A 14,983-nucleotide genomic window follows, 5' to 3' on the forward strand; every position below is an offset into this window, starting at 1 on the left:
ACATATTGGAATATTATTTAAAATATATATAAAAATAAATATTTGTATACAAATGTCTCCCATCGCCATAGATATAAATCACATCCATTGAATGAGATCCCCAAAAAAAAAATGCAACCTTTGTCCTACTCCGAGAGACTACGGCGGACGTGGCCGACAGTCGTCTGTAAATTCAGCGTATCTTGATACCGCGTCACATTGTTTTCCAGTCACGTACTCGATCCTATCACCAATTACTTTTACACTAGGTATTAGTTCAGGCCGTCCTGATTCGTCAAGGCCTCTATTTTAAATGGCTCTCTATGTGTGTCATCCAGTTGTATTTCCATTGGGCAGATGCCAAGTAAATACTACTGTGTGGTAGTAAAAGGAGCTGGGTATGACAAGCACGTGATTGGCTGGTGGGGCCTTGATATGTTCTTGTCAACACTGTGCCAGCTTTCTGGGTGGCGTAGTTTCTCTTTTAGAGATGATATAAGCACATGTGGGCTACATGCACAATTGTGTGGCAATAATGAAAGTTTCGTAGTACATCCCTCTCAGTTCAATTCTACAGGGTAGAACTTCAAACACACAAAAATTATCCCTACTACACGAAACGCTATTCACTACGGTTGGTACCCAGTGGGCCGGGCTTAGCGTACCCTCCGTTGAGGGCCATGGAAATGGTCACGTCAGAAGCCAGCTCTCCCTATAAGCACCTGTTCCTCGACGTCACTCCAAGGTTCCAGACTGAAAAACCTTGTGATCGCTTTCCAATGGAGAGCATGTGAGTAGACAGCACACACTACTATATATCCTCCACCATGGCTTTTAGCTCCATTCAGTGGACTGTGCACACACAGGATACTATTCTCCTCTCTTCACCACGACATGGAGGTAGGAGAAAACCTTTTGAAGCAAATTTCACTTGTCTGTAGATAATATAGTGTATTTATTTTGGAATGGAGCAAAATAGCTGATGACCGAACCCCAAAAAATTGAAATACTATTGTTGCAAAAGTGTGCACACCCTTTTCTAACTGGCATGCGGCTGTGTTTAGAGTTAATCAAACACATTTGAACTCGAGTAACAAGAGTCAGCGTTGAATATATAAGCTGCAATGCATTGTTTTATTTACACTATTATATCTCCTGTTTACATGAAGGATGTGGGTCGCCATGCAGCTTTATTACTGGCAAGTTTGAACCACCAACGAGAACAAGCTAACTTGTGTGATTGCGTGCTCAGACAGAGACAGGACCCAGCTCATCTCTATCCAGCACACAAGTAAATCAGAGATTACAAATGTTTTTTTTTTTTTTAATTACCTCCTAACTCTACTTTAATATCTATCAGGTGTATCCTGGCTGCCTCCAGTCCAGTTCTGGCCAATATAGTCTCCTCAACAGGTTCCTTGGTGGATCTGCAAGCTCCGTGCCTGGCCCACTCTGTGCTGGAGCTTGTGTTGGAGTTTATTTACACAGGAGTTCCGCCTCCCGCTCAGAGTTGGCAACAGTACCACAACCTACTTGCTGCTGCCCGCCTCTTGGAGATGGAGCAACTGCGGGAGGTTCTAATGAATGCACCACCGATAGAAGTGAATGATGCAGACAAAGCCTCAAATGAGCCTTTTAGGACTTGTAGAAGCCTTTTTCTTCAGGACTTGGATCACAGTCCTGAGTTGTCAAGTACAAAGAAGAGATTAGAAGCCAGAGAAGACCAAAAATATGTGCTCCAATTCACAGCCCATGTGGACTACCGTTCTTTATCTTCCTCTTCTCCCTCTCGGTGCTGTGGATCAGTACCGGTCATACGTCACAGCAGCAGAGACGCAATGTTGGATCTCCAAGTGGCTTCTTGGGAGGACACTCACCAGTACAGGAACAAGCGTATTGACGACTCCCACGAGATAGCTCTTGCGGGAAGCCACTGTGAAGATCCAAGTGTAAGAAACGCTGGCTGCATGAATATCCTGGAAGACAACTATGAGACAAGAACACAGCGGCAGGAGGATTCCAAGACGTCGGAATCTGAGCCACTCCTCAACATTAGGAACACTGAAGTCACACAGCAGTATGTGAGGGACGACATGCTTCATTCTCAGAGATGCCTTCATCTTCCCCCATCTAATTCATCACAGCAGTCCAGTGATGAAGAGGCCGGAGTCTCCGATAGTTTGGAACCTGCAAACAAAACGTCCAGTCATCTACTGGACAAGACGACGGAATATGAAAAAGTGTCTGTCATCGGTCACAGTCACACAAACAAAGCGTCAACGTCCACGCCCGGCACGCTTCGGCCTACTCGCCGCCCGTTCCAGTGCTCGTTATGTACGCGCTCCTTCAGCCAGCGTGGCACCTTGAACAGACACATGCGGACTCACCTAGGGGTGAGGCCCTTCCCTTGCCCCCGCTGCCCTATGACCTTTTCCCGCCAGTACCGTGTGACGGAGCACATGCGCGTACACCAGCGCTGCAGCGACCTCACGAGTGACTTTCCCGAGGCTCCCGCCTCTTCGATTTGACGACATTGAACGCTATATTGGTGTGTTTAATGCTCGGGGTGATCGGAATGGAGCAGGGCGACCAAATGGATCTTAAGACCAGGGTACATTGAAGGGAAAAGGTAGTTGGAAGAGAGGACAAGGGGTACAAGACAACAGAACCGGCACACTAACTTAACAGCCTGACAAATATCAATGGAACCGACTGACACGGATGGCAAACAAAAAGCAAACTAACAGAGAGACACGAGACAAGAAACCAGCGACCGACGACAAATAACCCGAAAAGGGCGTGACACGCAGACAGGATTTATATACCCGACAGGTAACGAGGCAGGTGACTGTGATTTGTACATAGATTGTGAGTAGACACAGGAAGGGAGGGGCGAGTACACGGAAACCATGACAACCTACACATAATTAAATAACCGGGGCCCTCAAAGAGCTTCAGTCAACTGTTGATTATTTTAGTCAATGCAAACATATTTGTCTGGGAGTTTGTTCTATTTTAGTCAATATTAAAACGAAAGAAAAAATAAAAATGTTTTGATGTCGGTAAACTGTTTCCACTGCTGTCAATAGAAAACAAGTAGACAATTATGAACTTGTCAACAATTTTATTCGATCTTTCACAGAAAGAATTCAATCATCATAAAAATGCTCACCAAAAGATCTTGAGAAGTCAATTGCATTGGTTGTGTTATAAATATTACTTGATAAAAACAAATGCACTTTTAACAGAAATGAGGTGACCAGTCTGTGATGGTGCTCCTGTATTATGTTACGAGGATGGCATGGTGATGTTATAACAAAAATGGCACATACACAAACACACAGGCACACATATGATATGAGTACAATTATTGATCAACTATTGTAAAAAAAACAATTTTTGTGAACATAACTAAAATACCCCCAAAAAAAACAACAACACACGAGTAAGTCCATTGAGTGCATTCAGAAACATTCAATTTGCATTCCAAGTGCGAATTTGCTGCATATAAATGAATACACCGAGTTTACGGCCTCTGAAAATATTATTGTATTGCTTTAGTGAGCACCAACCATTAGCAATATCATTTATACAGAACATTGTTTGTATACACAGTGGCGTTCCCAATGAGTTGTGAGTGAACATGCATGCCTCCCAATATGTGCAACACATACCAAAAGAAAAATACTATTTCACATAGCAGTGAATGAGTCCTGCTATATATAAAGAGTTGCATTGATAGTAAGAATTACTCCAAATATTATCAATTGCATTGTCCTGCGTGTATGTAACTTTCTTATTTTCACAGTAGCGCGGTCATGTGACCACGTGTCTATCTGAGTGGAGTGAGGTGAATCTGAATTTAAAGAGGATTACTGGAAAGACCCAAGAAGACATTAATTTTCACTTTATAAAGACTAAAATATTGATACGATTTAATATTTAAACTGTACCTACAGTGTACTGATGAAATTTCAATTAAGACCTGCACACAGAATAGAAACATTCAAATAAACAACATAAAATAAATCAACAAAGTGCCATAATTTAAAATATACAAATAGGTGTAAAAATAAAATTTTAATGGGATATAATTAATTATGGTAATGCCCTTGCTTAAATTATTTTCTATATTTATAAATGTACAAATAGGGATTTATAAAATTACATATAATTTTAATAAGGTATTATTAATAATATTAATCATAATATTGGTCTTAAATGACTTTTTACCGTTTGAAAATTTATAATGTAATGATTAGGTGATTGAACAAATGGTGAACAAAAAACAGCTAATGATTATTAAACGAATAATCTCTGAAAAATAGCTGCATTATCTTTAAAAAGACAGATTTTTTTTTTTTATTGTTTCATTTACTTTTTTTTCTCTGACTACCACAATTTGGAGCAATGTGCCTTTCATTCTACCGTGATCTAGAAATCTTTAGCGGCATTATATAAATGAAGACGTTTTTTCATAAATAATATGCAAAATTGCAAATAATCTGCGTCTTGACTAAAGTGATATGTACTGCCAGAGTAATAGTTAACAAATGATACTGTGTTTTTTTTTTTTATGTTGGCGAGTCAGTAAACGTACAACATCTTCATATTCTCATTGTCCATTATTTGTTCATGTGCTAATTTTGAGGTATTCGGACGTTATGAGGTTTTCTTCTTATACCTTCCCATTTTACAGACGTGTGTTGTGAGCTTATTGGATTCTTGTTAAAGAACGGCACAGTGTTAAATCACATTCGAGATCGGAGTTTGGTTTCAGTCTCATCCTCACTTGTGTAAGACTTATTTAAGTGTGCTCAGCTGCTCTCCAGAAGCTGTGAGCCCTCGTCGTCCTTGTCCTGATTGCTTCCATCGGGACCTTGCTCTCTCCAGTAATCGCACTCGTTAAAAGTGTCAGAACGGGGAAAATCGGCGCCTTGTTTTTGGAGTAGAACTGGAAAGACGTGGTCCACCATCTCGCAGAGGTGCCCGTAACTGGACAGACGTTGACGACACATATGTTTAAGGCTTAAGCGTGTGGCATAGAGAAATATCATGTCGGAAAAAGAGCTTACGAGGAGATGTTGGTTTTGGCATGTTCCTGTATCAGTTCCCCCTTGGGATTGACTGTGAAGATCCTGTTGAGGGGAACGCCCACCTCCTTGTAGGAATACACATCCTGGGTTCATGCACACAACACATACACATGGAAGAACTTTAAAAACACGTTTGATTGTGCAAAATGAAATCAATTGGACTAAAGTTAATGAACTTAAGTAGGTCATTCATGGAAAGTTGGTGATTTTGACAAAGATGTAGCACATAATATCTTTAAATAATATCACAAGTGTGTGTGTGTGTGTGTGTGTAATCTCACTGTAGCTCTGTTGCCAAAAGCAGCGTAGAAAGGTTCAGTATTAGGGTAGAAAAGATGCTTGATGTCAGTGAGACACTCAATCTTGAACTTCTCGGGTTTTTTCTCAATCACTTCCCTAAAAACAAATAACATCCCTTTTTAATTTGTACAGTATTTTCATGAAGTTGTATCTAATACTGTGACCGGTGTGTGTGTGTGTGTGTGTGTGTGTGTGTGTGCAAAAGAGCGACCTGTGCAACGCAGAAAACAAGCTGCTGGGACTGAGCATCACCGGGCCCATCGGCAGCATGGTTCCCCTCTCGTTGACCCAGTGCAGGTAACCTCGGGTCATGTCCGCCATACCGATGGCCCTCGCCGAGCAATACATGAATTTATATCCGTTTCTGAAACATATTTGTGGAATAAGTAAGACATAAATATGAATAACAGTTACTAATTGACACTCACTGGCTGACTTTGTGGTAGAGTCTTGCGATGCCTTGGTGGGTCCAGTCTTTTCCTAGCGTGGGGAGAATGTGGCCCAGTGTGTCTGACCTGTCCGTTACAAGATGCGTTTAATGCCGTGAAAAGGCTGCCCTCTAGTGGAGGAAGCGCTACGACTGAAGTAGTTAGTCTGACCTGGTGATGGTCCCGTCGATGTCGGAGATGACCAGCTTGTCGTCCCAGTTCCACAAATAGATGGTGCCATGGCAACGACACGTGCCCTGATACTGAGTGGTCACACTAAAAACCACTTCGTTTGGACCCTCCTTCAGCTGCAAACTCACCTATCGAGCAACATGTCACGTTTTGATTTTTTTACACATTGACAACAACATTTTTTTTTTTTTAATGCACCCCCCCCCAAAAAAAGTGAAAAGGATATTTTGCATGAAGAATTTAAAATGTACTGTAATGGATTAAAAATATTTGAATTGTGTTGCTATGATAGGCTCCAGCCTATCCGTGACCCAAATTAGAATGAGCAGTTCAGAAAATAAATGGACCTTTTAAATGGAATCAATTCAGATATTCTTTCATCTACCACAAGAGGGCGCCCACGTAACACTAATGCTATGAATTACAGATTATGGTACGTTTGCTTTTCCTATGTGTGTTGAAAGGATTTATAATTTGAAGCAAGTATACAATATTTTTTTAAGTCAAGTTGTTCATTTTTTGCATTTTATTTTATCTTTAAAACTTTAAACAAAAAAAAAAAATTGCTTACCAGCTGCTCTGAGGTGAGCCGAAGAGTCTTCTTGTAACAAACGTTACCAGAAGCAAGGAGAGCATCAGGCTGGGAACTTCCAGACACCAATGTGGGTCTGTGGTCCTCATCACTAGAGGACGACTCGTCTTTCATCCTGCCAAAAGGGACAAACTAAACCGTTAGATGATGGCCACGAGGTGAAAGCTGTGAAACAGTTTCAAAGAAAAGCGTGTGGATTTAACCTCATCGATGATGCCATGGGGATGGAACTGTCTTCTCGGTCTCCGGTGATATCTGTCACTGATTCCTGAAGGACAAAGTTGTCATCAGATGGCTGCGTGTTGGTTGATCACATGACAGTTGTTTTGGCGCGCTCACCGATTTAGAGTCACTGTTCCGGCTCCTCCAGGAGAACCACCAGCGTCCTCCCTTCTTGGGCATCTTTTCCTTCATGATGTTCTCCACGGAGGCCTGGACAAAAGCGTGCACATACCACGCAAAAAACTCACTGGAAACTCAAAACCGACGAGCAGAGAACATGATGGATCTAAAAATAGCCTACAAAGTGAAGCAAAACCACAATGTCCTGCCACTAGCTGAGCAAATGCATGCAATGAGGCTTGCAAAATCAGCACACACACAAGACAGACAAATCGCATGCGCTGAGCAACATGCTCGAAATAAAACAAAACAGGCTCGTACAGGCTCAGCAGCTCTGGGACCAAACAGACCAGGGAGGCAGTACGCGAAGAGGCCGAAAGCAGAAAAAAAATAACTCAAACACCAAAACTTGGGATGGATGGATGGTGTGAGACACAACAAAAGTAAATAAAAGGGAGAACAGGTCAAAAGGGGGGGGGGGACAAAGACATGATATTAATAAAGTGTTAGCAACGCTCACATCAAGCTACATTTCACTCTGGTGTCAAGCTTAGTGCCCAATGTGGCTCATGGAAATATTGACAAAACACCTTAAGTCAGTTCGAGTGATACAACCTTTTGAAAATAGTACACCAAAGTGAAAATCACTGCTACAAATTAGTGCATACATAAGTGCAGAGAAGAAGAGGATGGAAAGAGTTGCAAAGCTCTAGAAAGGGCACCCAACAAAAATGAGTGACATTGAAATGAGCCAATCATTTGAACAGCAAATAGGTCGGCCTTTAAAAAGCACAAAAGTTTCAACCTTTGGAAGTTTTGATAAAGTCAGATTAGTGTGAGCATGAAAATCAGATGATTTACCTGTGGCAATGGCTTCTGGTAGACCTGCATGGCCAACATGACTGGAGCTGCCGTACTCCAGTTGTAGTACCTTTGAGAAATATTACACCGTCAATCACGTTCTGGCCACAACAATCTAACGACATCCAGAAAAAGAGTTACTTCATATCGTAAAATCCTCGATATCAGTGGTCCCCAACCTTTTTTGCGCTACGGACCGGTTACGTGTCAGAAAAATATTTTGGCGGACCGGCCTTTCTATAAATAAATAATACATTTAAACCAGCCCTAGCCCTAACCCTAGCCCCTACCCTACCCTCAAGCCTAGCTCGAGTCCTAACCCTAACCCCAACCCTAGCCCCAATCCTAGCTCTAACCCTAACCCCTAGCCCTAACCCCAACCGGTACCAGTCCGGGGCCCGATGGTTGGGGACCTCTGCTTTATATTATATGTCAAGGGTGTTCAAGTGTTTCTAATAAAGTGACCACTGGGTTAATGAACTGGGTTAGTGGCAACATACAGTGCAGACTATAAGTGTGCGTCATACATACTTGTTACCAATCTTCACCACCAGGTTGGGGTCATCGATGAGGGAAGGGTTTTCGGAGAACTGTTGGTAGGAAACTGCCCTCTCCTGGAAGTGTTCTATCGAGGCCAACACACACACACACACACACACACACACACACACACACACACACACACACACACACACACACACACACACACACGAGAGTGCACACAAAGACAAACACAGAAAGTTGAATATTGTGTATCAATCGTGACTATTAATGTGCTCAAAACTTGTAGCTCAATATTTATGTTTGCTAATGTCCATCTGGGATACTAAATGACTGATTGCATTGCTTATTGAGATATATTAAGATTCTACTTTAATCCAAGCAACTGAGTGCAAAGTAGACTTGACTGCAAACTATAAACTTAGAGACAAGCAGTGCTTTGGTGCCATCTTGACACCAAGGAACTGGGTGAAAGTGAACAGAGGAGCTTCATTTAGACAGCCCATGACTCTGTCTAACAGAAAAGTAGTGCTTTGCTACAACCAATCAAATAATCAACTCATTGATGGACACCTATTGTCAGTGTGTCACACTAATCAGCACGATGCATCCAAGTCCTGGACGTACCTCGCGTGATCTCCTTGTTGTCAGACAGACCGCCGCATAGCGAGATGGCCACGTGTGGGAGGTCCCCCGCGTGGTCCAACAGACTATCCACGCCGCTATCCATTCCGCAGCTGCCCACTGACTGCGGAGATTGATTTGCACTACGGACGGCTGTCATCACCATGTCCGAGTCCACCTTCATAGAACCTCCACTTCCGTCGCTGAGGAAGGAGACGCTCAATGAAGTCACTCAATATGCCAAACCTGCATGAGCTCATGAATGCCAATACAAAAAACAAAAAAATGGTTTTCTTTCCAAGTATTTCTACCTTTTAGGGAAATAGAGAGCAGCGACTTCTGGCTCCAGCTCTGTAATATCATCCAAGTATACGCCATCAGCACCGAGATGCTGGCTTCTTTTCTCTAATGTCAGACAGTTGTTAAATAAGGAGATATTTTAACATCTGGTTCAGTGTTGATTTTGGATTAGCGTGCTCATACCTTTTCTCTTGGAAGGAGAATCCGTTCTTCGGATTGGGCTGCCTCTGTTTCTGCCTTCCTCCAGATGATCAGGGAGGATGCCGGGAGCCGCTGAACATGTGCTTAAACTCTCCATCTCTGCACATGATGCACTTACGCTCTCCATCATTCTTCCTGCTGAGAAAAAAAAAACATGGCCGAATGGTGAGGAGCAGCTCGGGCAAGGTTATGAGAAGAACAACATGAGAGTATTTTTTTATTTATTTTTTCCCAAAATCTTACTTTGCTCTTCTGCAATCCTCCCCTCACTTTCACATTCGGGGTGCTCGCTCGAGAGAGGTCGAGACGGGGGGCCGCCATCGCTGATGCTTCTGAAGTGAGTGCTGGAGGACACCGGGATGGAGACTGACGTGGTGCAGTCCTGCTTCTGATGGGAACTCAGGAAGGATGGCTAGGGGGAGAGAACAGAACTTTCATGCGTGCACATGTGAATAAAAGAGACAAAGCTATTCAGCTGCCCTTGAATCTTAATTATGGAACTGGACGTTTCTAGCAGCTTGGTATCCCAAAATGTTTGAAGAGCAGGTGTGTAAATACCTGAGCGGCCTGTGGAAGCTCCCCCCAGGTCCACAGCATCTCAGGGTTGTCTTTAGCCCGATTGGCCAGCTCGGAGTCGCTTTTAGGCGTTGAAGACCGAGAGTCATCAGGATTACTAAAAAACCCCCCAAAAAAAACATCACGGGACCATTTTTTTGTATTAGTCAGCATTCTATTAAAAAAATATTTGGATCATTTCCATCTCTTGCTAAGTGAAAGTGATACCTAAGGTGGGAGGAGAAGTGAGAGGTCTGCTGCGGACAAGAGATGGACAGACCGCAGGACGGAGGGACGGAGAGCGTCTCCTTAATCACATGGCTATGAGAAGATAAACATCAACATGATCACAACAGAAGAGCCAAAGAGAAAATTGACAGAGTGAATCATGTCATGAGCTACCCATTGAGAGAAGATAAACACAGAAGACATCATGTTCTCTCCACCAAGCAAACGCTGACAATCAGTTGGAATGTAATACAAACAGACCCAGTCATGATTCAATCTTTGATCTCAGCTATCTCTACAATCTTGTTTTGGCTAGCCATTGAAACTCAATAGAGCTTCATGTTCCATTTTACATTGAACCCGTCAGATGAATCATTTCATAATGTGGAAATGAATATGATTAATATGTGTAACGTGTGCCAAATGTTTGCCTACCTTTGTGGACGTGTCCAATTTGTACCAGGATGAGTGTTTGCTGCTGAGTCTTGATCACTGTATAGAGCTCTGGTGACAAAAAAAAAAAAAAACACACAACACAGTCAGAGTTGAACAACCACATAGTAAACAGTGCACTAGTGAATTTGCGTAAACTGGAATCACTATCATTCGTCATCCTCTAAAATAAAACATGTATGATGAAAATGCTCCTTGACTTAATCCACCGAGCTCAGTCAGTTCAAAGCGTCTCAGGAATGTTCCCATGTCATCGGTGTTGTAAGACTTCCTAAAAAAGCTTGGAAAGCCAACAGCAGGGACACTGCTGTGGTCCATTATGTCAAGGAAACAGAGAGCCCTGTGAGAACAGGACAAATTCCTGGAGCGCTTCCAATAACTGTAGCCATTTCTCAACGGGCTTGCATCTTCACACACAAATATGCACATTAAATCTCCTCTGCGGCGAGGATGCGGACAGAGGAACAACATAGTTTGAATCCATTATAGACACACACACACACCTTCCGCTGTCTTCTTCTTTCTCCTCATCGGAGCTCAGGTCAATAGTAAACATGTTCTCATCATCGGAAAACTCCTCCCCGCTTTCGTCCCGCCTTCCTCCTCCGCTGTCTGGCCGAGCCTTCCTCCTTCTCTTTCTCCTCTTCTTGTTCACGCCTCCATCGCCCTGCTGCGGCCCGATGCTCTGGACGGGAAGCGAGCCACACATCATATCTGTTTGTGACAGAACAAAAGAGTGTTAATAAAAACAATGGGGCTTTTCTCCAAAATGCATTGGCGGAGCTACGGGGGTGGGGGGGCGCAGAGGAACTGCCCCCCTGAAAAAAAATCCTAGCTACACCAGTAGCAAAACGTGAGCTGGTTTTAAAGATGTTTACCATGGTGACGTGCGCTGCTTCTGCTCAAATTGGAGTCCATCAACTGCTCACCTGTCGACATGATGGGCGACGTTGCTAGATATGCTGGAACCACTTCCTGTTAGGAGCATATCGTATCAAATCACATTGAAAAGCCTCCATCATCTCTAAATATTGAGTAGATGACCATTTTGGAACCACAGTAAGTAGTAAGAGCAAAAAAAATAAATCCACCTTGAAAAAGAAAATGATCATTTTTCTTGGAGATCCAAATGTTATGCAGATCAACACTCACATGTGTGTTCTCAGCTTCCTTAACAAAGAAGGCTTCTCCATTTTCTCCCAACTTCATGTGTAAACTCACAGGCTCGCCATTGATCTCAATGTCCACCTGCACAAAAAAATAAATAAAAAAAATCATATAATCTGCTGGGACTTTTGATGGACTTTATAAAAGAGCATATGCATCACGGTATTAAAGTGTGTAGGCGCTATAGAGTATATGAAGTGCTGTCATCATCTCACCACTTTCTCCCGTGAGCGCAGGACGCCCATCTTGCCGAAGCGTACGTGGAAGGGCGAGCAGTGAAGGGAGCCATTGGGCTGACGCACCACAATCACATCGATACAGCCCGACAGCGTGGCGGGGTTGAGGCCTCTGTACAGTTCCTTGACCTGAACAAACACCTGACCCGCCAGCTGACCCACATAGTTCATGGTCTACAACTGGAACCAGAGGCAAGCAGAAATTCGAATGAAACATCAAACGTTTGACCATTCCATAATAACATCGTGCCTCTTGTTGGTTGACTTTTTTGTTTTGATTCGTCCAAATTGTTGCGGAATGTTTAACCTATTCCACAAGAATCATTCGACCAGCAGAACATTTGGGAGACTAGTTTGACTGCAGCTCACTATGTGAACCAAACTATTAGAAACTACTGAATGAAGTATTACCCAACAGCTATGAACATATTGCAGAATGATTAAGTATGTTTTCAAAAGTGTTATATTTGAAATCGTGTCTCTTCAACACAGGGTGGTGGCACTGGATAATTGAGTGAGCAATTTGAGTGTTGTTTACACACATGCACAAGTGAATCAGGGACAAAGTACGAACTTCTGATGTCATTGTCAACACTGACCATGTGCGAACACACACGCACGCACGCACGCATGGATGCACGCACACATTCTCTCCCAGGAAATGTCTTCTTAACAGCCAATCAAAATGTGTGTTTATTACGTAATAGACAATCACGGGACAACTCGTATGGTCGTTCAGGACACATTATCTTGTGTTATCAACAGAAAAGCCACACCAAGAACCTTTTTTTTTTTTACATTACCTCCTGCTGAATTACCAACATATACAATAACTGATTATTTCAAAGTAAAACAAGCATTACGCGGATGGGGGGGAGGGAATGCAAATAAACTACATGACAATATCAGTTTAATGCGTGTTAAAATAGACCAAAAAAATGACAGATTATATTTGCTAAAAATATAAAATTCCCTAAATATTAATAATAATAGAGTAGCGGCTTTGAGAGGCATGTAAACATGTTCCACATGGGTGAGGCTCTGCAGTCTGCATCAATGCCCAAGCATTCAAGCAGCCGCATTCATATAATGTGCAAAACAAGCCAAGCCACCCACCGAATATGCACGGAGATGTCATCCTACTTACATTTATTGGCAGGCTTTTCTGCAGCTTCCGGGTCTTTCCGTTTTTGTTACCTATATGTCCTCAAGCCAAACATTGTCACAACAATCCCTCTGCAAGATGCTTTTCCTCTGGCCAAAACTGCGTCGCTATTTAAACTGCAGTGCAAATATTCCTCCCACTGCCGTCACACCGCAAATAAAACGCTCTCTGATTGGCTGAACTGGAGTGACGTCAACGGGAAAAACACACAATACTATAGTGTTTTTCAACTGTCTGTCTGTCTGTCTGTCTGTCTGTCTGTCTAATGGTCTCAAATTAGTTTAACTCTTCCCCTATTCAAACCAAACAGTTCATCATTGAACTGACTGAGACTTGAATTATGTTTATTAATATTTGTATGTCATCATTCAATATGTTTATTATTGTAGTTGTAGTTTGCAGAAGTAGTACTGCATGACATCATACTGAGTTCTTTGTAAATGTTGGACACTATTTAAATGAGATCACAAATATCTTCTCGTCCGGTCACAAATATCTTCTCGTCCGGTCCCACTTGTACTTTATCTACCGAGTTGATGTCCTGTTTTCATCACAGTCATGTGACATACTCAGCCGATGTCATTATTCAAAATGTATTTCACTTCCTGCTTCCATTCAACTTGTGATTTGAAATTTGACTCTTTTTGCTGTTGCATTTCTCCACAAAGAACTAGAGATGTGTTTGGAGGCTAGGGAACCAAAATAGAAATGCCAGTTAGGTAACTTGAAATCATTGAAGGCTGTTGTGCAACACACTGTCACTCTTGACAAAATCAAAATATACACACAATATACAAATATACAGACAGACAAGCCCCAACTCAGCTGTGCATAGAATTTTTATTTCCTTTACTTCCATTTACTAACACACAAAACATTCTAATCTTTTTCTGCTTTTACTTAGTTTGTGTGAAAGATGTCCTGCACATGCGTGTGTGTGCAATAGCAAGTCCTATAGTGACACACCACTGGTGTGGCTAAATCAGTGCATCGGAAAAAAATCCCAATAATTTCATATTAATGCAGGAAAATGTGAAAGACAATTAGGTTGAAGCTCGATTTTTTTTGAGTGTGTGGCCAGATGAGGGTAGACAAACTCTCTCCTTGCCATTTTCTGCACCCATAATTTAAATCTGATTATGTAATTAGCCTTGAATGTGATTGTGGCCATAAAGAAACAAAGCTTGTTGCCCCCACTTGGTCCCCCCCCCCCCCCCTTTGGCGGAGCTCCATGACACGCTGTCTGGTGATTCCCAGAACCAAGCCTCATGTTGTGCGCCCAGCAGAACCTAATACTGCTTTTAACAACTGGCCTTTCAGTAGGAACAACACTAGTCTATCATATCAGTCTTGATGCAAAGCAATGCACCATCATGCCAGGAAATCAAGAATGAACATTTGACTAAATCCAGCCATTCCCACAAGTCTCTCTGAATGATAGACAGGACACTAGACAGGACAAATTGGAAACTACAAAAAAAGTCACCAAAATTAAAGTTTCTCAATACGTACTGCTCTGTATTAAGTATAAAATAGAAACGAAAACAAAACAGCGCCATCTATTAGGGCTTCTAATGCAGCGTCACCACTGCTATGCAACAACGTGTGTGTTGCAGAATATGAACTAGAGGACAGTTTTCTGTTGTCAGTCCATAGTTTCTACTAGGCAAATACATGACCATTGTGATTTGCTCACAATCTCTCACACACACACACGCACGCACAAAACTCAGCCACAGGGAACAAGGAAACACGTGCAATCT

At 42.4% G+C, this 14,983-nt stretch overlaps 2 protein-coding genes across 3 annotated transcripts; one reads left to right on the forward strand and one right to left on the reverse strand.

The window, feature by feature from the left end:
• The first annotated feature begins 1,137 nt into the window (after window positions 1-1,137).
• LOC147059420 (uncharacterized) lies at window positions 1,138-2,914 on the forward strand. The gene is made up of 2 exons (XM_085907753.1): window positions 1,138-1,270; window positions 1,340-2,914. Exons 1-2 carry the CDS (start codon window positions 1,143-1,145, stop codon window positions 2,505-2,507), a joined length of 1,296 nt encoding a protein of 431 aa, XP_085763879.1. The 5' UTR covers window positions 1,138-1,142; the 3' UTR covers window positions 2,508-2,914.
• A 169-nt stretch (window positions 2,915-3,083) lies between these two features.
• Window positions 3,084-13,322, reverse strand: lpin1a (lipin 1a). Of its 2 annotated transcripts, none has more exons than XM_085907212.1 (23): window positions 13,203-13,322; window positions 12,035-12,235; window positions 11,805-11,900; window positions 11,531-11,627; window positions 11,156-11,366; window positions 10,635-10,703; window positions 10,200-10,292; window positions 9,975-10,089; window positions 9,660-9,828; window positions 9,399-9,551; window positions 9,227-9,320; window positions 8,919-9,118; window positions 8,322-8,415; window positions 7,791-7,860; window positions 6,927-7,019; window positions 6,791-6,855; window positions 6,567-6,702; window positions 5,975-6,123; window positions 5,804-5,890; window positions 5,587-5,739; window positions 5,357-5,471; window positions 5,055-5,158; window positions 3,084-4,974 (listed from the first exon to the last, which is right to left on the reverse strand). In XM_085907212.1, exons 2-23 carry the CDS (start codon window positions 12,224-12,226, stop codon window positions 4,797-4,799), a joined length of 2,733 nt encoding a protein of 910 aa, XP_085763338.1. In that variant the 5' UTR covers window positions 12,227-12,235; window positions 13,203-13,322; the 3' UTR covers window positions 3,084-4,796. The 2 variants fall into 2 exon arrangements, with proteins under 2 accessions (XP_085763338.1, XP_085763337.1); XM_085907211.1 differs by having other exon boundaries at window positions 9,399-9,554.
• Window positions 13,323-14,983: the final 1,661 nt, after the last annotated feature.

The sequence above is a fragment of the Syngnathus leptorhynchus genome, chromosome 3, assembly GCF_054491065.1.
Source record: "Syngnathus leptorhynchus isolate UIUO chromosome 3, UIUO_Slep, whole genome shotgun sequence".
NCBI lineage: Eukaryota > Metazoa > Chordata > Actinopteri > Syngnathiformes > Syngnathidae > Syngnathus > Syngnathus leptorhynchus.